General features: G+C 45.2%; 1 protein-coding gene across 5 annotated transcripts; it reads left to right on the top strand.

Annotated features, from left to right (window-relative positions):
• The first annotated feature begins 144 nt into the window (after positions 1-144).
• On the top strand, positions 145-25,618 carry Tubd1 (tubulin delta 1). Of its 5 annotated transcripts, XM_052758118.1 has the most exons (10): positions 145-350; positions 836-1,590; positions 3,873-4,092; positions 4,369-4,516; positions 6,712-6,928; positions 9,075-9,306; positions 13,359-13,523; positions 18,783-18,923; positions 23,182-23,365; positions 24,707-25,618. In XM_052758118.1, the coding sequence occupies exons 3-10, from the start codon at positions 3,921-3,923 to the stop codon at positions 24,807-24,809; spliced, it is 1,362 nt and encodes a 453-aa protein (XP_052614078.1). In that variant the 5' UTR covers positions 145-350; positions 836-1,590; positions 3,873-3,920; the 3' UTR covers positions 24,810-25,618. The 5 variants fall into 5 exon arrangements, with proteins under 5 accessions (XP_052614078.1, XP_052614080.1, XP_052614079.1 ...); XM_052758120.1 differs by lacking the exon at positions 836-1,590; XM_052758119.1 differs by lacking the exon at positions 836-1,590 and having other exon boundaries at positions 145-454.
• The last annotated feature ends 1,710 nt before the right edge of the window (positions 25,619-27,328 follow it).

The raw sequence follows: 27,328 nt of genomic DNA, 5'->3' as shown, positions 1-27,328 counted from the left end.
GCCAGGTACTGGCAGGAACATGCGCAGAACACCAACCGAAGCCAAGCCAGGAAAGTAGAGCATGCGCGCTACTGTCTAAGGCATTTTGCTGGACACCGAGCATGCGTACCATATCTGAAGTTGATAAATTAAAATTGAACATGCGTGATTAACCTTTCTAAATGGAAGAGGGGGAAAGGAAAGGGAAAAAAAAACAAAAACCTCAGCAGAGGTCTTCGTATAAGGAGCATGCGCATTCATTCGTTCTCGGTAGTTTTTTGAGAGAGTATGGAAAGTGAGCATGCGCATAGTGAGAGGGTTGGTCTTCTGAAGTTTGAACCGAACTGAAACTGCGGGTCGGAGAGCTGTCAGTGAGTGTGGGGCTAATGGGGAGCTCATAGGGCAGAAAGGCAAAGAGCGACTTGGCCTTGCTATTTGCTAATTCAGTGGCTTTGGAAAGTTTCATAACCCTTCGGTAACTCAATTTCCGTATCTGTAAAATGAGAAAGTATTACCTACAATGCAGGCTTAATCTGGTTTGATAGCCTCGACTCATTTTCAGGGCTCCATAGACTTGATGTGAAGCGTTTATCAAAAATACTATTTACCGGGCATAGTGGCACACGCCTATAATCCCTGCTCTCAGGGAGTCTGGGGTAGAAAGATCACGTGTTTGAAGACAGCTCAGACTAGTTAGCCAGTCCAGGCCTGACTGGGCTACAGAGGGAGACCTCGTCTCAAAACAAAGAACCCTCTTTTGTTGTATAAAAATAATAAAGACTTACTTTAATATTTTATCTGGCCTTTCTCTAAGCTCCATTTTTTTTTTCTTTCTTTCTTTTCTTTCCGAGAGCAGGTCTCAATATGTAGACCAGGCTGACCTTGAACTCACAAAGGGCTGCCTGCCTCTGCTTCCCAAGGGCTGGGATCAAAGGCATGAGCCACTATGCCCAGCTCCAACTTCGTTTTAATACTGGAACTAAACATAAAACATTCCTTATTGATCTTAATTGTACTTACCAGGCCAGAAGCTACTTGGTGGAAAAAGAATAAGTAAGTGATTTTCTTGGAAGACAGAAAAATTAATGTTAGATGGATGCTCGGTTATTAAGCTAACTTCTGGTATCCATGTGGTGTGAAGCGAATACAAAGAATTCCTTCGGTCAACATTATATTAGCTAATTTATTTGTGTGAGAGTGTATATGCACATGTGTATGGATGTGAGCATTTATGCAAATGCAGAGGAGAAGCGGGCATCCGATTGGTTATCACTTTATTTCCTTTATGGTTATCACTTTATTTCCTTTATCACTCTTCATATATTCCTTTGAGGCAGGGTCTCTCTCCCTCTCCCCCTCTCTCCCTCTCTCCTTTCCTCCCTCCCTCCCCCCTCCCTCTCTCTGAACCTGGGGCAGTATTTTCTCAGCCAAGCTGGAAGCCATCCCCAGTGATCCTTCTGTCTGCACCAACTCAGACCTGAAACTACAGGCCTGCACCTGGCTTGTTCTGTGGGTGCTGGCATCTGAACTCTGGTTCTCGAGGTTACACAGCTCCCTCAACAAACATTTGGTTTGTTTTGGTTTGTTTTGAAAACTTACTTGGGGAAAATGGTAAGTACAAATCATATTTTGGAAACTATTGAACTGTGTGTGTGAGTGAATTTGAGTACAGTAATCCTCCCCACCAAATTCTATAGAGTAAGAGAATGTCTTTAGATGACTAGATTCTTAGATGGAGGCAGGACAGAAAGACAGGAAAAGTGTAGGAACATGGGAAAGTCAGGAATGGGATGCACAGGCGACTGGGGAAGTGGCTCCGGGAGTAAAGGACTTGCTGTGCAAGTGTTAGGATCTGAGTTTGAATCTCCAGAACCCATTTTAAACCAGATGCAGTAGCATACACCTGTAATCTCAGCACTCCTATGGAAAGAAGGGCAGTGGAGACAGAGGATCCCTGGACTCACAGGCCAGCTAGCCTGATACACAGATGTGGACAAAAAAAGAGAGACCCAGCCTCAAACCCAGCAGAAAGCAAGGGCCACACACATGCACACTATTAACAAAAATCTCTGTGAAAGCTGCTTATGTAGAGACAATATTCCTTTTATATAGAGCTATTTCAAATAAGAGTGTTAAAATAAGCTGGGTGGTTTTTTGGAAGCATTTGGGAGGCAGAGGTAGGTGGATCTCTGTGAGTGTGAGGCCAGCCTGGTCTACAGAGTCAGTTTTGCACAAAGAAACCTTGTCTTGAAAAACAAAAACAAACAAACAAAAAAAGAATGTTAAAATAGTAATGAGCCATGCTTAAGGCCTAAGAGCATGTGACTTTCAAGTTTGGTCTTCCTTTAACCTTTGTGCCATATGGTTTTTACCTTATTGGCCTGTTGTTCTCATCGGTGACACTAGGAACCACTTTGTAATTTCACCAAAAAAGAGAAGAAAAGAAAAATCGTTCTCTTAGAAAGTCTTTGAACAATGTATTGTCAGAAAACAATAAAATCAAGCTGAAGAGATGCCTCAGTACTTGAGAGAATTTGCTGTTTTTGCAGAGGACCCAGGTTCAGTTCCCAGCATCTACAAGGCAATTGTAACTGCAGTCCCAGAGGATAGGATACCCACTTCTGGCCCCAGAAGGCACTGCATGCATGTAGTGGACAGATATACACATAGCCAAAATATGCACATAAGAATAAATTTCCAGCACTCAGGAAGCAGAAGCAGGAGAATCTCTGTGAGTTTGAGGCTGGCCTGGTCTACATAGAGAGTTCCAGGACAGTCAGAGCCACATAGTGAAGCCTTGTCTCAAAAAAAAAAAAAAATCAAGCATAAATAAGTAAAAAGACAACAAAATCCCATTAATATATGTAACTGTTGCTAAGACACTTAAATGTGATTCTTGAGAAGTCCACACCTAACCCTGGGGATGCAACATCCTTTTCTTAAATGCCTCTCTTTCCATCAACACCCTTGCTTAAATCCATTAAAATCCATTCTTGATAAACCTCAATGCTGCTTCCTGCACCTCCCCCTGACATGCTTTTTGATGGCAGAGTCAAGAATGATAGATTGCCAAACATGGTGCCGCATGCCCTCAATCCCAGCACGCCAGAGACAGAAACAAGCTGATCTCTGTGAGTTCAAAGCCAGGCCAGCCTGGGACCTTGTCTCAAACACACACACAGACACACACACACACACACACACACACAGACACACACACACACACACACACACACACATACACACACACACACACATTTTAGACAGTCTTATGAGCTGGCCTGGAACTCACAGAGCTCCACATGCCTCTGCCTCCTGAGTGCTAGAATTAAAGATGTGTGCCTCCATACACAGACAAAAAATTACTTTTTGTTAGTGTACATATATATATATATATATATTTTAAAGATTTATTTATTTATTACATATACAGTATTCTGCCTACATGTATGCCTGTAAGCCAGAAGAGAGTACTAGATCTCATTATAGCTGTGAGCCACCATGTAGTTGCTGGGAATTGGACTCAGGACCTCAGGAAGAGCAGCCAATGCTCTTAGCCTCTGAGCCATCTCTCCAGCCCCTGTGTACATAAGTTTTTCATATTCTAAAAATTTTATTTTGATGTTGTATGTGAATACCTCCATACCTGTATGTGCACCATGTACGTGCAATTCCCTGGAAGGCCAGAAGAGGGTGTTGGATCCCCTAGAACTGGAGTTACAGGCAGTAGTGTGGGTGTCGGGACCCAAACCTGGGACTTCTGCAAGAGGAGCACGTGCTTTAACCACTGGACCATCTCCCCAGCCCCTTACATCTAGTATCATGAACACATGGCATATGTTTGCTCTTGTTAGTAATGTGGTGGTTTCTCATGTCTGTGTCTTTTTTTGCAGGTTACCCACTCTCTTGTGCTTTAGAAGAGGCCTAGTTGGTGGCTTGGCATGTCAATAGTAACAGTGCAGCTTGGGCAGTGTGGCAACCAGATTGGCTTTGAAGTGTTTGATACTTTATTTAGAGACTCACACTGTTCCCAGGGACTCTGCTCTAAGAGAGAAAATGAGGCATATCAAGCATCTTGCAGTGAAAGATTTTTCAGAGAGGAAGAAAATGGAGGTAGGTGTGGTCAACAGCCTCTATGTGAACATCTTCAAAGTATCTAAGCCCATCCTTTCCATCTTAGTGGGGAGGTCCTTTGCTTTTCTTTCCCCACCCCATGCTGGGGTTTGAACCCAAGACCTCAGCAGGCTATGCAAGTACTCTGCCTCCAACCCCTAAATTAATACGAAGACACAAAGAACTGACTCTGGGGCTGGCAATATGGTTCAGGGACTTAGAACTTGGTGCTCTGTGGTACTGACATAAAACATACGATATTTTTCCCTACTCTAGTTCCGATTGCCCGGGCTGTGCTTGTTGACATGGAACCTAAAGCTATCAATCAAACCCTATCCAGAGCTGCCCAGTCTGGTCGATGGAAATACGGTCAGCATGCATGCTTTTGTCAGAGACAAGGATCTGGGAACAACTGGGCATATGGGTAAGAACAGCTCCTCATGACTTTCAGTGACGTTACAGCTGTACAGTTAAACACTCAGGCCATTATAGGTGAATAGTTGATACAACAAGTTCAAAATCTTGAAAGTGTTACATTAAAATTTACAATTTGGAGTCTGGTGCGGTGGTGCACACCTTTCATTCCAGCACTGAGGAGGTAGAAGCAGGCAGAACTCAGTGAATTCAAAGCCTGGTCTACATAGTGAGTTCCAGACTGTCTTATTTAGCTTTATGACCAAAGCAACTCTTACGAAAGAAAGCATTTAAGTGGACTTGCCTACAGTTTCAGAGGTTTAGTCCACTATCATCATGGTGGGAAGCATGGCGGCATGCAGGTGGACATGGTGCTGGAGAGGTAGCTGAGAGTTCTACATCTGGATCCACAAGTAGCAAGAAAATAGAGACACAGGATCTTGCTTGGGCTTTTGAGACCTCAGAGCCCACCTGAAGACACACTTCCTCCAACAAGGCCACACCTCCTAATCCTTCTCAAGTAGTGCCACTCCCTGGTAACTACTCATTCATATATATGAGCCTATGAGCCATTCTTATTCAAACCACCACACAGGCCATTCAAGGCTACCTAGTCAAGTCTTGTCTCAAAGCAAAACTAAAATAAAATTAAGAATTTGGGCCAGGGAGATGGCTCAGGGTAGAGGCGCCCCTGCCAAACATGATGAACTCAGTTCAATTCCCAGAACCCACATGGTGTAAGGAGAGACCCGACTCCGTCTGACATCCACATATGTGCCATGACATGGGTATGCCCTCCCATAAATATATGTAATAAGAAATTACAATTTAGAATGGGTCAGACCTGGTGATGCAAGCCTATAATCCCAGCTACTCAGGAAGCCAAGGCAAGAGGAGCTCAAGTTCAATGTGTGCCTGAGCTATAGAGCAAGTTCAAGGTCAGCCTGAGCAATTCAGCAAACTCCTGTCTCAAAGTTACAAGTATATGAACAAAGGGGCCAAGGATTTGGCTCAGCAGTAGAGCCCTCGCTCAGCATCTTTGAGGCACAGGACCAACTTCCATTACCACCAGTAAACAAATAAATATTCAGAATTTGATCTCCTTCTCCTTGTGCCTGTGCTCAGGTAAAGGCCGTGGTGAAACCAGGATCTCCAGCATCCAGGTCTCCTCCCTCTCCCTTATCCCTCGGCAAACTATCAGTACAGTAGCCTTACCTCCCAGGCATCCAGCTCTAAGGACTGTTACAAGGCAGCAGTCCCCGAGTTCTGCTGTGCTGGAGACTTTGCAGAGGACCAGGTAATCCCAGCACTTGGGAGGCTGAAGCAGGATCCTGAGCTCCTGGTCTGCTCTCCCACGATATATGAGGCCTGAGAGATGTCTCAGTAGGGAGAGGCAGTTGCTGCCAAGCCTAAGGACCTGAGTTCAGTCATAGTAGAAGGACAGAACAGATTCCGTAGAGTTGTCTTCTGGCCTCCACACGTGCGCATCATGGCCCACATTCACACACACACACACACACACACACACCCCATATATATGATGATAATAACAACAAGTAAATAATCCCATTGTTCTCATTTAAAAAAGAACTTTTAGCCGGGCGGTGGTGGCGCACGCCTTTAATCCCAGCACTCGGGAGGCAGAGCCAGGCGGATCTCTGTGAGTTCGAGGCCAGCCTGGGCTACCAAGTGAGTTCCAGGACAGGCGCAAAGCTACACAGAGAAACCCTGTCTCGAAAAACCAAAAAAAAAAAAAAAAAAAGAACTTTTAGCCAAGGAGTAGTAGCGCACACCTTTAATTACAGCACTCAGGAGGCAGAGGCAGGCGGATCTCTGTGTTTTCAAGGCCAGACTGGTCTACAGAGCGAGTTCCAGGACAGCCAGGGCTGCTACACAGAGAAACCCTGTCTTGAAAAACATAAATACACACACACACACACACACACACACACACACACACACACACACACACACACACACATATATTTCCTAGATCCTATACATTTATTCTTCTAGCCATCCTATTCACCTGTTAAATATATTTAGCCTGTCTCTATTAAATGTTGTCAGTCGGGGCACCGGTACTTACATGAGACCCCCTCCCAGAGCTTTGAAAAGACCGCTGTCTCCTCAGTCCTCTCCTAGTGTAGCACCTCCCTCTGGTTAAATGACAGTACCACGCTTGTTTCTTCTGCCATGGCATAGGTACTCTGTGCATGGCCCGAAGCATGAAGAGCCTATGATGAACTTAATCCAAAAGGAGGTGGAGAAATGTGACTCTCTGAGTGGATTTTTCATCATCATGAGTATGGCTGGGGGAACAGGATCGGGGCTGGGAGCCTTCGTTACACAGAAGTTACAAGACCAGTACTCCAGTGCCTTGAAAATGAATCAGATTATATGGCCTTACGGAACTGGTGAGGTATGAACATGTTAATTAAAAGTTAGGTATTTATTTTGATGAGTGTTTTGCTTGTTTGTATGTATGTGCACACATGCATGCCTAGTGCCCAAGTGGAAGAGGGCATAAGATTTCTGGTCCTGGGGTCATAAGGGGTGAGCTGTCATATAGGCCCTGGGAACCAAACCCAGACCCTTTGGAAGACCAGCCAATGCTCTTAACCACTGAGCCATCTCTCCGGCCCTTAACTGAAAGTTTTATGTTGTATATTCTTTGTTCTTTTTTTTTAAATCGATTTAGGCACAAGTAGGAGTCTGATATAGTCATATACCATTTCTCTTTGGTAAATGCTCAATAATTCGATCATCGTATGTTTTCTTTCTTTTTTAAATTTTATTTATTTTTATTTTATGTACATGAGTGTTTGCCTGAATGTGTGTCCATGCACCATGTGGTGTCAGATCCCCTGGCACTGGAGTTAGGCAGCTGTGAGCTGCCATGTGGGTGCTGGGAATCAAACCCTGGTCCCCTGGAAGAGAATCCAGTGCTTTTGACCACTGGACCATCTCTCCAGTCCTTATATTCTTTGTTCTTAAAGTGAACATGAATAGCCAAGCGGCAGTGGCGCACGCCTTTAATCCCAGCACTTGGGAGGCAGAGGCAGGCAGATCTTTGTGAGTTTGAGGCCAGCCTGGTCTACAGAGCAAGTTCCAGGACAGGCGCAAAGCTTACACAGAGAAACCCTGTCTTGAAAAACCAAAAAAAAAAAAAGAACATGAATAAATAATGGATCTCACTTTTTTGGGAATGTTGAGGTCAGGATTGATTGTGATATTTATGTGAACAATTCATTTAATTTTGGTTACATTTTTCCAAATATATGAAGTATTCTTTGTTCTTAAGTCTTTCTGTTTCATTTGGTCTTAGTTTTTTTGAGACAGTCTTACTATGCAGTCCAGACATACCTCCAACTCAAGACCCATCCACCCACTCCAGCTACACGCATGTGCTACCGTGTATAGCTGAGGTGTCTTTTTTTTTTTTTAATTAAGCCAGTCATGGTGGCGCACGCCTTTAATCCCAGTTCTCAGGAGGCAGAGACAGGTGGATCTCCGTGAGATCAATGTATGTATGTAGGGCATATAGAGACATGCCAGGATAGCCAGAGCTCCATAATAGAGTCCCTGTCTCAAAGAAAAAAAAAAAAAATGGGCGCTAGAGAGATGGCCTAGCAGTTAAGAGCACTGGCTGCTCTTCCAGAAGTCCTGAGTTCAATTCCCAGCAACTACATGGTGGCTCACAACCATCTGTAATAGGATATGATGCCCTCTTCGGGCATGCAGGTATACCTGCAGAGCACTCATACATAAAATATAAATAAATAAATAAAAATTTAGAAGGAGAAGAAGAAGGAGGAGGGGGTGGTGTGGAGGGAGAAGAATTTCCAAAGATGATGGCCAGGAATGTAACTCGTTAGAGCATGTGCTTAGCTTGTTTATAGCCCTGGAGTCTATCCCCAGCACCAGGCAGTAATAAGAATATCAACAAGGAATTTCAAAGCCGACTGCACATCTCTCAGGAACCCGTTTCTGGGTTGGTTCTTCTGGTGCAGCAAAGAGGACCCTTAACCTCATGTTGGGGTCCATGGTACTGTGGCTAGCCTTCAAACCATCTTAATTTCTTTCTATTGAGAAGAATTTTTTGTTTGTTTTTCGTTTTTCAAGACAGGGTTTCTCTGTATATCTCTGGCTGTCCTGGAACTCGCTCTGTAGACCAGGCTGGCCTCAAACTCACAGAGATCCACCTGCCTCTACCCCTGGAGTGCTGGGATTAAAGGTGTGCGCCAGCACTGCCTGTCGAGAAGAAAGTCTTATGCATACCAATTTCCTAATAGAAAGACCAAATGTAGAAAATGATTCAGGAAAGAAGTGTGGTAGCAATGACTTTTTGTTTTTGTTTTTGTATTTATTTTGAGACTGTGTAGTCCTGGCTAGCCTGGAACTTGCTCTGTAGAACAACCAGGCTGGCCTCAAACTCACAAAGACCCACCGGCCTCTGCCTCCCAAGCAAGCGCTGGGATTAAAGGCCTGTGCCACGACTCCCAGCTGGAATCTGCATTCTTCATCACTCACTTCTCCTTTCCTGACTCTGACCCTTTTCTTTCCAGGTTATCGTGCAGAACTACAACTCCATCTTGACCCTTTCTCACTTGTACCGGTCTTCGGATGCCCTCCTCATTCACGAAAATGATGCCGTCCACAAGATCTGTGCCAAACGGATGAACATCAAGCAGATCTCCTTCAGAGATTTAAACCAAGTTCTTGCCCATCAGCTGGGGAGCGTGTTCCAGCCTACGTACTCTGAGGACGGCTCACTTCACTACCGCAGGAATCCACTAGGTACTCAACCCCTCTGTTATGTGTAGAAAAGCCGTATGTTCTGAAAGCCCCAACATGATTTCTGCTGTCTCCTCCCCTTTACCTGGAGATACTGCCAAGATATACCCAAAAGTCTGCCTTCAGACCTATCTTCATCTCTGAACTGTCTTACTGAAAAGCTCAAGAAGTTACTAAACTTCTCAAAGCATACATGAGTAGCTAGATCAGTGGTTCTCAACCTGTGGGTCAAGACCCCCTTGGAGGTTGAATGACCCTTTTACAGGGGTCACCTAAGACCATCAGAAAACATAGATGCTTATATTATCACTCGTAACAGTAGCGAAATACAGTTATGATGTAGCAACATGAATAATTTTGTGGTTGGGGGTCACTACAACATGAGGAACTCTATTAAAGGGTTGAAGCGTTAGGAGGGTTGAAAACCACTGAGCTAGGTACTCCTCACTGACTACACCATTTGTGGAGCTACCGTTCTCCCAGGACCTAAAACTGTGTAAGGCAAATAGTGAGCACTTGATGAAGTACTCACTGGGTGGAAATGTGTGTGTTTTGCACAGCTGGGGAGAGAGGCTAGGGTATAACACACTCTAAGGAAGGGTTATGCCACTGAGCTACACCCCACAGATAAAAGGTATATAGATCTGGGGTTCACGGAAATAATGGGGTTGGGCTGGAGAGATGGCTTAGTGGTTTGTCGCTGCCTGGGGGGTCAGCCTCCAGCAGCACAGGGCCCAAAGGCAGATCCCCAGAGTTGGTGGGTACTAGATTTTTCTATCTGAGGGGGGTTAGGGAAAAAGACATTCACACTAGCTTTTGATGATTTCCCTCTTTATTCTCTATTCTTTCATGTTCTTTCTGTGTTCTTCCATTGTCGGTTGAAGAAAGAAGGCACTCCCAAGATCAAATTATAAGGCCTACGTGGCAGCAGGAAGGTCCAGCCTCTTCTGATGGACTGAACCCTGAACAGCCAAACAAAGGCATATTTATTGGTTGTTACACAAAGAAATTATTTCCTCATACCAGGGTCCCTAATCTTAATTTACAAGGCTTACTGAAGGAGAGCATCACGTGCGTCCTTGACTCTAGTCCTTTATTATGTATTGTGTGCAATATGCACTAATACAAGAGCCTCAGGTGTGCCTGAGACGTCTTGTGACCAAAGTCATTGAATGACTGCAAAGCCCCTTCAGCAAAACAATCGCTGTCTTCCACAAGGATTCTTCAAGGTCAAAGTACTTCTAAAAAAAACAGCTGTTCATTCTAATATCTACCCCCACACAGTGATTCTGCTAAATTCTTACAGAGTACAGGTAAAAACATGTTTTTTTTTTTCTCCCTTACATGATTAAAAACAAAGTCACCCCAATAGCCCATATACATTTACATCTAAGCAACTTGTTACATATTAACAGAACTTGAGCAAGCAGAAAGTATTTTTTCATAGCCAACTCTTGTTGGCAGGCGATGGCATCAGCAAACATGTGAAGGCACAGCAGAAGCAAAAGACATTCTGGGGTCTCGGGGTGTGTGGGGGGCCTTGCCTACCTGAGATTCACAAGATTCACCCCATCAGGGGGTCGCCTCCTGGTGGGCTGACACCGGGAACTTCCCTTGCCACCTGCTGCTCCTCTGACCCAGCCACCGGCCACCAGCAGTGGATAAGAACAGTTGTTCTTGCAGAGGACCCAGGCTCTGTTCCTGCTACCTAGTCACAACCATCCCTAACTCCAGGTCATGGAGGTCTGGCTCCTTCTCCTAAGGCCTGGGGGCACCAGGCATGCACATAGTGCACATACATACATGCAGGCAAAACATCCATACACATCAAATAAGTGAATCTCAGAAAAAAAAAATGGATGTTGGTTTCTAATGTAAATTGGCATCATGTCTAAGGATTGGAAACCCACCTGAGCTCACGGTGGTGGCGCACACATTTAATCCCAGCAGAGCCAGGCCCATCTGTGTGAGTTCGAGGCCAGCCTGGTCTACAGAGCAAGATCCAGGACAGCCAGTGTTACACAGAGAAACCCTGTCTCGGGGGTGGGGGGGGTTGAGGGGGGTGAGGGGGAAGAAAGCCCAGAGGAGGGTTTGCTGCTGCTCTTGACAGAACATTCTCTGACCTGTACTATAGTTTTGTTTGGCTAAAGCTTCCTTGCTACTTTGCAGTAATGAAGGGAGTCGGGAGGAAGAGCAGGAAGATGAGGCCGAGAGGAAGAGAAAGAAAATTCAGAGACTCCAGGCTGCCATGTGGTGTCATGTCCTACAGGGCTCTGACAGGAAAAGTAGGGAGTGGGGCTGGCCCAAGATGGGCGTTTGCCAGGAAGAGGAAGACAGATTGTCTGAGAAGGGAGGAAGTCCGTGGATTAGGGTCTCAGTCAGGTCCAAGGATTGCTAGGCTGAGTTAGTCAGAGAGCTGGTGGAGAGGCCTAGCGAGGTGACAATATAGCGGCTGCACTGCGCATGTTGAGGAGAGACACAGGAAGCCAGCGGGTGTGGAGGTGACCCCGAAAGGTGTGACTTACAGGTTGCTGCAGCCTGTTCACTCTTCTTCTGGCTATTTATTTATTTACTTTATTTTGGGTCTTGCTCCATTGCCTAGGTTGGTCTTGAACTGCTGGACTCACAAGATCCTCCTGGTCTGTTGCCTCAGTCTCTGAAGCAGCTGGACCAGGCCTGCCTCATGTCATGAAGGTCTGTTTGGTGGCCTTCTACCACAGAACTATGTTTCTATCCCAAAACACGTTTGATTGTCATTTAGCTAGATAAATACGAGATCTAGAACATTATCTAAGAAACGTTTAGTGAATATAGGATGACAAGAAAAGCATATTAATGCTCATACTTAGTTTAGTCAATTAGTCACTCTTATTTCTACTCATATTTCTTTTGGTAAGCTGTAGGGTATTTCTGTCTGTCTGTCTGTCTTTCAGTCTTTCCTTCCTTCTTTCTGTTAGTTATTATGCGGTACTGTGTTATTCATTAAGCGGGGCTGTTTACCGTGTGAGAAAAGCCACGAGGCACGACAGAACCCACTGTAAGAGTTTATTAGGGAAGGAGACCAGAGGGTAGCGCTTAGGCCTATGGAAATGGTCATGCAAGGAGAGAGAGGGGAGGGGTCTGTGACCCGCTTTTTACGGATTCTCCCCCCATGTGCACATGGGCTACATAGCTATGCCACGCACACGCACAGATTGCGTGATCACTCTGCGCGCAAATCATGTGACCACGCAGTGCATGAATTACATAGGATGTAAGCGCCCCCCCCCCCCATGACTATAAGCCTCTTGCCAGCACATGTGAGGTCATGGAGGAGTAGCTAGAAATTCCAACACTTTCCTCCTTCCCTCCCTCCCCTTCCCTCCCCCACTTCTTCCCTTTCATCTTTTTTCTTTGAGACAGGGTCTCACTATGTAGCTCTGGCTGTCCTGGAGCTCACTATGTAGACCAGGCTAGTCTTGAACTCACAGAGATCTGTCTACCTCTCCCTCCTGAGTGCTAGAATTAAAGGTGTGCAGAGCCATGCCTGGTCTGTTTCTTTCTTTTGAGCCAGAGTCTTTCAATGTAAGCCCCTGGGCTGGCTTGGAACTTGTGGGCAATCCTCCTGCCTCTGCCTCCTAAATTCTGGGATTACAAATGTGAGCCACCATACCCATTATAAGTATGCTTTTTCAGCTGTTCTAAAATTAAGCAAAGATCTGGGCATGATAGTACATGCCTTTAATCCCAGCATTCCAGAGGCAGAGGCAGATGGATCTCTGTGAGTTCAAGACCAGCCTGGTTCTAGACCAGAGAGTTCTAGGTCAGTCAGGGCTACACAGTGAGTCTCTGTGTGTCAATAATAATAAAGCAAAAATGTTTTCTGTATCAGACACTGTCTCTGAAAATTCACTATTTTATTGTTTAAGCAATTCTGGAGATGGAGAAAACATATTTGACTCAGAACATCATCAAGTCATGGTTGTGTAAAAGGAATGGCACCACTGTGGATGAAGTAAATTTAGTTCACATTTTGTTTTTTTTGTTTTATTTTGTTTTTTGTTTTTTCCTTACAGGAGACTTAATGGAGCATTTAGTTCCCCACCCCGAATTTAAAATGCTGGGTGTTCGTAACATTCCACAGATGTCTGAGAACTCTCTGGCATACAGCACGTTTACCTGGGCTGGCCTCCTCAAGCATTTAAGACAGATGCTTATTTCGAGTGCAAAAATGGAAGAAGGTAAGGGCTATTTTAAAAATAGACAACCCACATACTGGGAAGGGCCTGTCCTGGAACCCTGAGGATAAACTGGCTCAGGCTGGCTGAAATAAAGGCCCCTTCTTCTACCCAAGGAGCCTCCTTCAGAAACTTGCTGAGACATTGCAGAGGGCTTCTTGATGGCTTTACAGTTTCATTTCAAAAGGACATTTAAGACAAGTGTTACTGCAAATCTTTATTTTATTTTAATCAAAGTAATATGAATGTAGCTTTAAAAATCAAGTAGTTAGGGGCTGGGGCTATGGCTCGATTGGAAGAGTGCTTGCCTAACATGTAAGGCCCCGTGTTCAGTCCTCAGCCCCACAAACAGCAGGAAGATCAGGAATTCAAGGCCTCTCTCAGCTCCATAGCAAGTTTCAGGTCAGCCTAGGGTATATTAGACCCTGCCTCAAAAGAAAAAAATCATGTACCAGTGAGATGGCTCCGTGGGTAAAGGTGCTTGTGTCTAAGCTGATGACCTGAGTTTAATTCCTGGAACCCTCGTGGTGGAAGGAGAGAACCAACTCCTCCAAGTTATCCTCTGACCTCCACACATGGACTGTGGTACCCATGAGCACACGCCTCCATGCATGAACACACACACACAGAAGCACATAAATTAATTAATTAAATTTAAAAAAAAATCAAGTGACAGCCGGGTGGTGGTGGTCCACACCTTTAATCCAACACTAGTATCAAATTCCCCTCAGTGCCTGCCCTGGGGCGATTTCTCCCCCAGTCCTGGAGAAGACACGACAAGCAGCTGGGATACTAACCTGAGAGAAAGCAAATGAATCTAAGCACACCGAGCTCTTTAGTCCACTCACTTTATTCTTTTCAGTCAGTTCTATCTGCACAGCTTGTTTTCTGTTCTCATACTTAGCTCCTCTCTGTCCCTTTTCTGCTCTTCTCTCTTAGTCCTTCCCCTTTGTTCTCCGCTGCCCCCCAAGTGTCTGTGCATCCATTCATTAACAACTCATTAGTAAAAACTACAAAGTCAACTCCCAGGGGCAGGTATTCTGATAAGAGTCACCCTTGGCAAAGACTTGGTCAGTTAATTGGTGACTGACAACAGCTGTAGGTTGTAAAAAGTTCTGGCCATCTCTTAAAGGGATAGCTACAAGGGTTACAGGGGAAGAATTTAAACCAATGAGAGATTTAAGGAAAAGGCAAAGAATGCATGTTCTATTTATGAGATTAATAATAATATCCAGACACGGTTAGTCAGTTAACAGCCTTTTTCTGTTAGTCACCTGAATCTCAGGACCTGCACATAATTAGTCTCTGAGCCTAAAACCTTGCATTAAAAACTGGTGTAGAAATAAATACAAAGTGTTAATTGTTATTTGAGTTATCAGAGTGGGGAGGGGCTGGTGGAGGAAGCTTAGGGCAACATAGGTGCTATTGATCTCTTGAAGGACTGAGATATGCCAAGGCCAGACACCTGCACTGTCACTTCTGGTTCGCTATAATTCTTCTGAAGGGTTTTGATCCAACAAGGCCAGGCACCTGCGATTCTGCTCTGTGAAAGTTCTAAGAGGACACTTTGGCCAATTTTCCCTTGTCAGTGGCTAAGGATGGAGAGCAAGACCTCTAAGTATCTACAGTCCACATGGAACAATAGACCTAGTTTTGAAGCATATTTTAGTATGTTTCTATTCATAAAAATTGTATAGTTAAATAAGAAACCATCTTCTAGACTATCCACAAATATGTGTGCCCATAAGACTGAGATGTAATCATGAGATTACATGTACACATTACATGGAAATGCACGGTAAATGGGGAGATATCATAGCTGTTATTATACAAGAAGTTTACAACAAGAAACAGCCAATTCATTCAAAAGGCAGTAATCCCATAATGCCTTGTGTGATGCTTTCCTCCAACAGAACCCTTGGTTCTGATAGGTTGACCTTCTGAACACTAGTTGTCACCTGCTGTATACTCCCATGGTCTTTTGCTACCAGCAGCTCTCAATACACTAGGGAGGCAGAGGCAGGCGGATCTCTGTGAGTTCGAGGCCAGCCTGGTCTACAGAGTGAGTTCCAGGCCAGCCAAGGCTGCACAGAGAAACCCTGTCTGGAGAACCAAAAAAAAAGGAAAAAAAGAAAGAAAAAAATCAAGTAATCAAGTAATTAAATTACTTAAGGACTGGGGATATAGCCCAGTGGTAGCACACACAATTTTTAAAATTTTTATTTATTTTATATGTATGATTGTTTGGCCTGTATGTATGTATATCTATGTACCACATACATGCTTGGTACCTATGAAGGCCAGAAGAGGGCCTTAGATTCCCAGGACCAGAGTTACAGACAGTTGTGGATATGGGGATAGATACGGATGCTGGGAATGGAACCTGGGTCCTCTGGAAGAGCAGTCACTAAGTCACTGCAGCCTCCAGCAGACCTTTTGCATGTGAGAGGTCCTGGATTTGGTCCTAGTGTGGTACTGTAGGCTCACTGTATGTGGGCAGTTAGGAAGAGTTCCCTGGCACACATTTGTAAGGAGACCACAGCAGTGCCCCGCCCTCTGCTTCCCCCCACTTGGAGAAAACCGCTTTCAATCTCTTGTTGCTTCTTCTGAAACTTATGGCCCCATTTCTAAATATTTGGCTCTGATTTAATTTTATTTCCACCTTTACCTATTACCCATTCCTTTCCTCTTTTCCTCACTTTTTAAAGGCTTTAATTTGATTTTGTTAGCTTTTCATTTTTTGAAGATTTCTGCATTTTTTTTTTTTTTTTTTTTTTTTTTTTGGTTTTTCGAGACAGGGTTTCTCTGTGTAGCTTTGCGCCTTTCCTGGTACTCGCTTTGGAGACCAGGCTGGCCTCGAACTCACAGAGATCCACCTGGCTCTGCCTCCCGAGTGCTGGGATTAAAGGCGTGCGCCACCACCGCCCGGCGATTTCTGCATTTTTTGTTATGTGTGGTGAGCATGTATGTGTGTGTATTCACATATGTGGGGGAGGGTGCACATACATGTGTGTCCATGCATGTAGAGGCTAGTTCACGAGGCTAACATCAGGTATCTTCCTCAATCATTCTCCATTATATTTACTGAAGCAGGATCTCGTGCTGAGCCCAGAACTCATAATTCGCTAGGGCTAGCCGGCTTGCTCCAGGGACTCCTTGTCTGTGTCTCCCCAATGCTGGGATTGCAGGCAGCCCTCCATGCCTACCTGGCTTTCATGTGGGTGCTGGAATCTGGACTCCGATCCTCACACTTGGGTAGCAAGTGCTTTATATCCAATGATCCATCTTGTTTATTTTTTGACACCTGTGCATACACTAATGCACACTACACACTACGAACATCACAGTGAAGCTTCCCTGCCCTTATATGTCTGCTGCGGTGATGAGAGGTCTTACAAGAGGAGCAGAGAGGGGTCTCAAGGCATCCAGATGGACAAAGGCAGCATCAGGATAACTCATGAGCGCTCAGGCTGTAGGTTGGTAGTGGAACACTTACGAAGCAGGGTTACACTTACAAAGCCTCGGGTTCAAATCACTGTCCAAGTACCAGTCTTCTCAGAATTGGGGGTAGGTAGAGCTTCCACACAGTGACCCAGTTTCCCATAAGATCCTCTGCATGGCTGTGCCTAGAGTCACTGAAGCTGGCCTTGATGGTTTAGCTTTTTCAGAGCAGAAATTCCTGTTCCCTCTGCTGTTAGACATGTCTGTCTTGTTCCCAGGACTTCTACCACAGGTGAGCAGAGTTTCAACTGTTCTGGTTGCTCAGTCAGTAACCAGAGTTATACTGATGCTGCCTTCACATCAGTTGCTTTTTTTCTTGCTAAGACATCCTTTGTTGTCTTAATGGGAGTGGGAGAGAGAATGTGTGTGTGTGTGTGTGTGTGTGTGTGTGTGTGTGTGTGTGTGTATACCAGTGTATATGTGGTCCTTTGTGTTTAACTAGAAATCACTTGATGTTATTTAGTAGCAAGTATTATAGAAATATTTGAAATAACAGGTAGATTTTCCCTTTCTGCTTGAAACAGCTTATGTGTGTTGGATGGCGGTGCCAGCAAATGGAGAGAATAGAGTACCTTTTAAAGTGATGTTTTCCAATTCTTTTGGCCCCAGTACTTGCTGTTCTAGCAATACCTGCTAAGATCTCATGGAGCACAGTGTTCTTCCAGGGAGGGTGAGACACCCTGCACCAAGCTCTCTCAGGTCAATTAAGTGCAGTTTGCTTAGTCATTTTCCCAAAGGGAACTGTAGGTGTCAATGGTTTGTTTTTGCTTTTTGTTTTTTTTTTTTTGCAGTTCGTTATAGAGTTTAAGCATATAATTTTTTTTTGTAGTGCAGGGATTGAATTTAGAGTTTACATATACTAGGTAGTGCGTTACCATTGAGCTACATAGCCAGCCGTGAATGTTTTCATTTTTGAATGTATGACTAAGCATATAGGTAAACATTTATGGCACAAACCAAGGTGAAGGATCTGTTTATATGTGGTCATGTTATCAGAATGCACTGTATGAAGATTGGCCCTATTTTTATCACCACTACTATTTATCTCCACATCTCCCAGCAACAGACCAACAAAGGAAATGAAAACTTGAAGCAAGAGAGAGTAAAACTGCCAGATATGATAGCACATGCCTTTACTCCCAGCACTCGGGAGGCAGAGGCAGGCAGATCTCTGTGAGTTCGAGGCCAGCCTGGTCTACATATCTAATTCTTGGACAGCCACGTCTACTTAATAAGTAGACCCCAGGGAGAAGGGGGAAGGGCAGAGAGACACAATAGAGAGTCACAGACAGAGGGACAGAGAGAGCTTACAGTGTCATTGAATAGCTAGCTTCAAAGCTGAACATGACTGTGGATGCTTGTAACTTCAGCACTTTGAGGCAGGAGAATTGTGAGTTTGAGGCTTAGGGCTATATAGTAAGACCCCATTTAAAAAAAAAAAAGTGTACATGGTGGCTAACACCTGTAACCCTGAACCCATGGCACTTCGGAGAGCGAGCAGAAGTACCAGACCAGCCTGGGTTACATTGTGAGTTCTAGGCTACAGAGCGTGACCCTGCCTCAAAAACAGACAGACAATCAAATACATACCTCAGTGTGGGGTGGGTTCTCCAAGGGCCTTAAACTCCTGACTTGATTCTCCTGCATTGCCTCCCAAGTGCTGGGATCATAGGCATGTGCTACCACACCCAACCTAAAGCAGCTACATTTGTCTCATGTTCAAAGCCACGTATAAACTCTCTAGCTTTTCTTTTGTGCTAGGTATCGACTGGCAGGTGCGACCTCCTTTCTCAGGCCTTCCACCTCTTGGTAAAATGTCTGTCCACAAGGATCTTCATTTTAACACTTCTGTTGCCAACTTGGTCATTCTCCGTGGGAAAGACGTGCAAAGTGCAGATGTGGGTAAGCATAAGTTCAGGTAAAAATTGAGGGGTATATTTTGGTTCATGTGGGTGGTTTTTTGTTGTTGTTGCTGTTGTTTTGTTTTGTTTTGTTTTGTTTTTCGAGACAGGGTTTCTCTGTGTAGCTTTGCGCCGTTCCTGGATCTCGCTCTGTAGACCAGGCTGGCCTCGAACTCACAAAGATCCGCCTGCCTCTGCCTCCCGAGTGCTGGGATTAAAGGCGTGCGCCACCACCGCCTGGCTTATGTGGGTGTTTTAAGAACAACTTTTGGGATGGTCAAGATGGTGCAGTGGGGAGAGGCACTTGGCTTAGAAGCCTACAAACCTGAATTTGGCACCTGGAACTCATGTAAAGGTGGATGAGGGAACCGACTCCACAGATATCCTCCAGCCTCCACCACACACTAAATGCAAATGTAATAGTTTTTCTTAGGCATTTAGCCACCTTTAATCCCAGCTCAGGAGGCAGAAGTAGGCAGATCTCTGAGTTTGAGGTCAGCCTGGTCTACAGAGTGAGTTCCAGGAGAGCCAGTGCTATATAATGAGACCCTGTCTCAAAAATCAAACAGAACGGGCTGGAGAGATGGCTCAGAGGTTAAGAGCACTGCTTGCTCTTCCAGAGGTCCTGAGTTCAATTCCCAGCAAACACACGGTGGCTCACAACCATCTGTAATGAGATCTGACTCCCTCTTCTGGCGTGAAGGGATACATGCAGGCAGAACACTGTATACATAATAAATAAATAAATCAAACAGAACAAAGAAAACCTAATTTAGTGGTTGGAATAGATAACCCACTGAGCCATCTTCCTAGCCAAGCCAGTCTTGTTGTTGTTGTTGTTTTGAGACAAGGTTTGTGTAGCTTTGGAGCCTGTCTTTCACGCTGTCCCCAAACTTGCTATGTAGCTGTGGCTAGTGTTGAACTCCTGACCCTCCTCCCTCCACTTTCCAAGTGCCAGGATTATGTGTGCCATCATCCCTACTTCATCTTAGTTTTGAGAAAAGGTCTCTTACTAACCTGGCACTTGCTGAGTAACTTAGATCTGGCTGGGGTCTAGACTGCCCAGTGATGGGATCACACAAATGTACTCCCAGCTCCCTTGACTTGGTCTCTGGGATGAAACTCAGATGCTCATGTAGATGGAGGCCACATCCTCTCCCTTTAGAAAGAGAAGTTTAGTATGTGTATTCGTGTGTGTGTGTGTGTGTGTGTGTGTGTGTGTGTGTGTGTGTGTGTGTGTTGGAGTGCACATGTACTGCATGTGTGTAGAGGTGAGAATGTGTTGCTTCTCTCTGTCCACCCTGTGAGTCCCAGAGTTTGAATTTGGTCATTAGGTTTAGGGAGCAGCATTCCTGCTGAGCCATCTTGCTGGTTCAAGAAGAAATTATTAACACAGGCTTAAGCACTGGGGTTTATAGGAAGAGAGGCATTTAGGGAGAAGATAAAACAACGCAAGTGTGGGTATGAGCTTCTCAAGAGAATTGCTCTTAAGTGTCTTTATAATCGCCATATGCACAACTTTCTTTCTTTTCTTTTCTTTTTTTTTGAGACAGGGTTTCTCTGTGTAACAGCCCTGGCTGTCCTAGAACTCACTCTGTAACCTTGCTAGCCTCGAACTCACAGAGATCCACCTGCCTCTGCTTCCATGGTGCTAGGATTAAAGGTGTGCACCACCACCACCTGACTCCATATGTACAATTTTAAGAGTTTATTTCGAAGTGTGTGTGTGTGTGTGTGTGTGTGTGTGTGTGTGTGTATGTGTGTGTAGTGTATGCCCATGAGTGTAAGGAAGTTTATGCCTGCCATTTGCATGCAGAGACCAGAGGAGGACCTGGGGTGGCGCTCTCTGCCTTATTCCTTTGAGCCGGGGTCTCTCACTGAAACTGAGCATACCCTCTCAGTGCAGGGTGGTTGGCAAGCTCCAGGGGTTTGCCCACCCCTGCTCCCCCTGTACACCAAGCACTCTTACCCAGAGCTTGCCCACCCCTGCTCCCCCTGTACACCAAGCACTCTTACCCAGAGCTTGCCCACCCCTGCTCCCCCTCTACACCAAGCACTCTTACCCAGAGCTTGCCCAGCCCTGCTCCCCCTCTACACCAAGCACTCTTACTCAGAGCTTGCCCACCCCTGCTCCCCCTCTACACCAAGCACTCTTACCCACTGTGTCCTCTCTCAGCCCCCTGATGTGTACAGTCTCAAAGGGTTACCTAGGGATGAATGAGCACATCCGGTGGTGGGTCCATGCACACTGGGCCACAGCTGACAAGGTCAATGTAAGGCAGGCTAGAAGAGGGAGATTTGGGGACCTAGGAAGGAAAGGGCACTCTCTCACCACCCAAACACAGGATTCCAGCATGATGAGCATTTGCTGTGAAGGTTGTCAGCATAAACATGGTATTTTATAAAGAAATATCTTCAAATGGGAATATTAAAAGAATGACCCAGGCTTGGGGCCTGAATGTTTAGGACCCTGGGCAGGGCCTTCCTCCTCTTGTAGGTATTTCTGGAATCTCACAAACAAGACTACCATCTTCGTTTTCAATGAGGACACCCTACACTCCTTCCTCCCTGTGATCTGGAGTTTGCCCCTCATTGTAATCTGTCGAGTACCCTGTGACCTCATTAAAAGTCCTTAGCAACTCCTTGAAGACAGTAACTTCAAAAATCACCAAAGTACTATGCTGGTGTTTGTCTTTGCTCTTTTGGGGGTCCTGCCACCCAGCTCCCAAATAAATCATACACGGGGTCTTATCTTAATTATGAGTGTTCGGCCTTAGCTTGGCTTCTTTCTAGCCAGCTTTTCTTAATTTATTCCATCTACCTTTTGCCTCTGGGCTCTTCCCGTTCTCTCTTCTGTAAATCTTACTCTTACTCTGTGTGCTGTGTAGCCGGGTGGCTGGCCCCTGATGTCCACCTCCTTTCACTCCTCCATCTCCTTTCTTCCTCCCAGATTTCTTCCTCTATATATTCTCTCTGCCTGCCAGCCCTGACTATCTTTCCTCCTGCCTTGCTATTGGCCTTTCAGCTCTTTATTAGACCATGAGGTGTTTTACACAGGCACAGTAACACAGCTTTACAGAGTTAAACAAATGAAACATAAACAAAAGTAACACATCTTAAAATAATATTCTACAACATTACTATATGGACAATGAGGCCCAACTCTTCTGTGGATCCACACTCATGGGGATGTTTGTTGGGGTTGTGTGCACATATCTCACACATGACAACAATCTGCTGGTTCTCTGTCCACCTGTGGGCTTCTGTCTGCCCTGTCCTCTTACTCTTCCCGAGATCCTCCTTCTGTTACTCCCTGAACTTAAGCTCTATATAAAAACCATCTTTCAATAAAGCCTTGCTCTGCTTCCTACTGGCTCATTCGGAAATTCTTTCCTCCTGCAAAAGCAAGGATCCGCTTTACCTAAGGGGTCTCCTTAGACTGAGCTGATGACAAAACCCGTGGTCAGGGAGTTAAGACACGCTTTTACTGTACACGAAGTTTCTAGTCTTGTTTGTGAGGTTCCCAGACTGCAGGGTCACATCGGAGAAACACCCAAGGACAGCCAGAGACACGCAGGCCTCGAGCATGCTTCATTGCTAGTTTAGCATTCATATTTGAAATCGCTCTTTGCAGACAGTCTTCACAGGAAATCTTGTAAATTGTACTATGATTATTTTATTTTATGTGTATGTTTTGCTTGCATGTATTTCTATGTATCACATGCATGCAAGTGCCTGAAGCTGCCAGAAGAGGGTGTCAGATCCCCTGGAACTGGAGTTACAGTTGTGAATGCCTCTGTGGATGCCAGGAATTGAACCTGGGTCCTCTGGAAGAGCAGCCAGTGCCCTTAACTTCTTAAGCACTGGACCATCCTTCCAGCCCAGAGACTTGAACTGGAGTCTAGAGTGAGGGGCTTCTTGCCTTCTTCCCTCCCCCTGATTTTTTTCCCTGTCTTTCTATCTATCCTTCTTCAGAATTTAGCTGTTTTCCTTTTTTTTTAAACATGTGTGTGTACCTGTGGACATGTGTGCTCGACATAACATGCACGTATGTGCCACAGCCCACATGTGGAGGTCAGAGGACAACTTTCAGAGCATCGGTTCTCTCCTCCCGCCACGTGGGTCCCAGGAATTGAACTCGGGTCATCAGGCTTGGCAGCAGTCCTTTTACTCCCGGAGCCATCGTGTCAACCCTCGTTATAACATCTTCACACATGTATAGAAGGGACTTTGCTCATGTATGGTGTTTCCAATTCTAGAGGGGTTTAAAGACCCAGCTCTCTACACTGCCTGGTTGGAGCCTGCTCATGCTTTCAGCCTGTGGAAAACCCCACGAGCCTTCGACAAGTATGAGAAGTCTGCAGCCCTGGTCAGCAACAGTCAGCTCCTGGTAAAGCCGCTTGACACGATCGTGGGCAAGGCGTGGAATATGTTTGCATCCAAGTAAGTGAAAGACAGGTCTCCAGACCTCCTCTCCTCAGCCAGATAATGCCAAGGTGAAGCGTGAGGTGTGCTGTGGAGCAAGCCTGGCTGCCACCATGTGGCTGTGAAGCCTTGGGCATAAGACTGGAAGGCTACCCCTCATCCACACAGCAAGCATCCAATGAGGTAATCATGCAAAATACCTAGTACACCACTTGGCTAGCAAAGCGCTCCGTAACTGTCCTGCACGACTGTTTCTATTTTATGTGTATGGGTATCTTGCCTGTATGTATGTCTCTGTACCATAGGCCTGCCGAGAGCTCTGGGAGGCCAGATGAAGGTGTTGGACCCCCTGGGACTAGAGTTACAGATGGTTGTGAGTGAGTCTCCATGTAGGCACTGGGAATAGAACCTGGGTCTTCTGGAAGAACACCCAGTGCTCTTAACCACTGAGCTATCTCTCCAGCTCAGCTCCTATACTACTGTTATAATATAGGACTTGTTGTTTACCAAATGAACAGTTTCTAGGCAAGATTCAAACATTTCCTAATAAGAGTTTTTTTAAAAAGATCCTTGGGACTAGAGATGCTGCTCGGGAGAAGAGCACTTGCCCAGCATGTGCGGGGGCCTGTGTCCTGTCCCTGTTATTGGGAAGAGACAAGGAAAAAGTCCCAGGGAGTGGAGGGTACTCTGGTCCTCCTCAGTAATAGTAATGTATTGAGGGAAGTCTTAGTGGCTTCTCAGCCTCTTCCCATAGACAGTTATTTGCTGTCAACATTCAATTCCCCAGATGACTGAACAGGGTTAGGATTCCCCAGGCCTAGTCATCCTCCCAGGTTGCTCCACAGCCCATCTCCTCCTCACCTAGATCCCAAGTCCTCTTTTGGTCCAAGCTCTTCTTCCTCTTGCTATGATGTCAGTTTATCTCAGACCTGCCTTGCTGTTCTTCTGGGAACTGTGTTTGTCCTGACCCAGAACATTTGCGTGGGAAGGCTCTGAGAAAACCACCAAGGCAGAGCCCTAGATTCAGTTCTAATGTCAGACCTTAAGTGGACCTTCTGGGCTCCTTTTTAGAGTTGATCTGGAGGCAGTCACCTCCTGCAGCGTACTGAGCCAGGACCACAGAGTCAGACATGCTGCCTTCCCATGTCCTCTGGACATAAGGCAGAGGGACTGTGAAAACAGGCTGGAGTTTGCTAGTGTCATTTACTGATTCTGAGTAAACAAGTGCCCCGAACGTAAGGAAGGTCCCCAAGAGGTGCTGTGAGCTTTGAATGCTCACAAGCCAGGAAAGGTCTGTCTATTGTTTAGGTTTCTCGTTTGCCTGGATCTGTTTCTTTGACAGTTTCTGCTTTTCACCAGAGCCTACGTTCATCAGTACACAAGATCTGGAATGGAGGAGGAAGACTTCTTGGACAGCTTTACATTGTTAGAACAAGTGGTTGCCAGTTACGGTAGTCTCTGACCCTAAGAGGAAAAGCACCTCACAGGAGTTTGGACTAAAGTATTTTCAGAATTGAGCCATGCTCAGCGGAGGTCACGTGTGAGCCCAGCACTCTGGAAGTCGAAGCAGGAGAATCAGGAGCTCAAGGCCATCTTTGGCTACATCGAGAGTTCAAGGCCAACCTGGGCTACTTGAGACCCTATCTCAGAATAGATAAATAAATACAAATACTTGCTCTAAAGTCCAATCTGTTAAAGTAATAAAATAGAATGCTGAATTTGGTAGACTGTTACTGAGACTTTTTACTGTTGCCAAAAGAAAACTACTTTTCCACTAATTCATGCCTCTCAAGCATTTTAAATATGACAATATTTATAAATGTGTGATTTGGAGCAATTAAATTCTTTTTTCTAATTTTCTTTCTTCAAGGTAGATTATTTCAACAAGTAATTTGTAGTGATGGCTGTGTTGACTTTAATTTGGAGTGTAGTAGCTGTGTGAAAGAGTAACCATTTGGTCTTATTAAAGCCAACACAGAACTTACTGCTGTGTTTTTTCTTCAGTGATAAATAAAATACTTACATAATTGGAAAAAAATAGAATGCTGGTTCTAGTTTATGTACTCTGTCCACAGACATGAAGAAAACACTTCAAGTGGAGTATAGCATATTTTCAGTGAAAATCTATGTTGTGGAATATTACTTTAACTATGTAAGTGTGTTACATTTGTTTATGCTGCATTTGTTTAATTATGTAAAGATGTGTGCTGTTTTACCTTGCCTGCCTAAGGCACCTGATTGGTCTAATAAAAAGCTGAAGGGCCTAGTCTACAGAGTGAGTTCCAGGACAGGCTTCAAAGCTACACAGAGTAACCCTGTCTCAAAAAACAAAACAAAACAACAACCACCAAACAAAACAAGCTGAATGCCCAATAGCTATGCTAGGCAGAAGATGGACAGGTGAGGCTGGTGATCAGAGTAAGTCGGAGGAGGAATCTAGGGAGAAGAGAGAAGAGAGAGAGAGGAGAGAATGAGGGAGAAAGAAAGGGAGGTGCCCAGGGCCAGCCATCCAGGCAGCTGCGAGCCAGTCCAACACGGAGGAAACAGCAAAGTAGGACATACAGAAGGAAAGAAAGGTAAAACGCCTGCAGGCAAAACATAGATGAAGAGAATCAGTTAAGCTATAAGAGACAGTGGGACAAGCATAAGATAAGGCCGAGCATTCATAACTAATAGTAAGTCTCCGGGTCATGACTGGGGGCTGGTTGGTGGCCCCGAAGAAAGCTTGCTACAAACATGTATTTGGTATTTCATTTGTAAGAAGAAAAAAGCAGTGCTTCTGGAAAGAACATCATTTTGTTAGGACAGGGTCTCAAACTGTTGGGCTCAAGAGAGCCCTCTGCCTCGGCTCCAGAGGAAGCTCATGCACCTTGGAGCCTAGTTTAAAACAACTCCACAAACTCTTGACTGACACATACTGTAAGAACCCGGGAAAGGAAATGTGTTGTCTCCATGTTTCTAAATCTTCTCTCTTTACTTGAAAAAGATTACTAAATATGATCTAAACTTTCACAGTTCAAATGAAAGCTAAAAAAATACTTAAGAGTATGCATGTGAGCCGGGCGGTGGTGGCGCACGCCTTTAATCCCAGCACTCGGGAGGCAGAGCCAGGCGGATCTCTGTGAGTTCGAGGCCAGCCTGGACTACCAAGTGAGTCCCAGGAAAGGCGCAAAGCTACACAGAGAAACCCTGTCTCGAAAAACCAAAAAAAAAAAAAAAAAGAGTATGCATGTGGGCTTTTAAAAAAGAGTTTCGTGGTGTGTGTGTGTGTGTGTGTGTGTGTGTGTGTGTGGCTGTGCACATGTATGAAGGTACCCATGGAGGCCAGCAGACGTTATATCCTCTGGAGTTGGAGATACAGGTGTTGGTTCTGGGAACTGAACTCTGATTCTCTGCAAGTGCAGCAGGCACCTCTTAATCCCGGGCCATCTCTCCAGCCCTAGCATGGGTTCCGTTTGTTCGCTTTTGTTTTGTTTTTGAGGCAGGGTCTTTGTAGCCCAGGATGGCCTGGAACTTGCTATCATTCTCCAACTTTGGCCTCAGCTTCCCCGAGTGTTAAGCATCAGCCACTATTCTTGGGTCTGAGAACTAGTGAATGCTTTGAACCACAAGAGGGAGATGTTGTCAAATGCTACAGCGTGACCGACCATCCATTCTGAATACAATAAGCCACTTTACACAGCTATTTAAAAATGAACATAGGGCCAGGTGCAGCTGTGTGCCGGGTACTGAAGCTCAGGTGGCTGGGGCAGGAGGATCTGTTCAGTCAGGAGTTCAAGATGAGCCTGGACCAAAGAAGTTTAGACGCTGTCGCCAACACTGTAATCCAGCACTTGGGAGGTAGAGGCAAGAGGCTCAGGAGTTAATGGACAGCTTGAGCATATACCAAGTTCCAGGTCAGACAGGGCTCTATACACACAGCAAGATCTCGTCTCAAAAACCAAAGCAGGGTATGTATAGAGAGATGGTTCAGAGGTAAAG

This window comes from Peromyscus californicus, unplaced genomic scaffold (assembly GCF_007827085.1).
Source record: "Peromyscus californicus insignis strain IS unplaced genomic scaffold, ASM782708v3 Scaffold_3__1_contigs__length_106647218, whole genome shotgun sequence".
NCBI classification, from domain to species: domain Eukaryota; kingdom Metazoa; phylum Chordata; class Mammalia; order Rodentia; family Cricetidae; genus Peromyscus; species Peromyscus californicus.
Note: the sequence above shows the minus strand (reverse complement) of the source record. Positions and strands in the feature narration are given on the sequence as shown.

Coding starts and splice junctions, on each gene's coding strand:
- Tubd1 (XM_052758120.1), top strand. CDS start 3,921: ATGTCAATAGTAACAGTGCAGCTTGGGCAGTGTGGCAACCAGATTGGC. Junction 9,307..13,358: donor CTACCGCAGGAATCCACTAG/GTACTCAACCCC, acceptor TTTTCCTTACAG/GAGACTTAATGGAGCATTTA. Junction 13,524..18,782: donor GAGTGCAAAAATGGAAGAAG/GTAAGGGCTATT, acceptor CTTTTGTGCTAG/GTATCGACTGGCAGGTGCGA.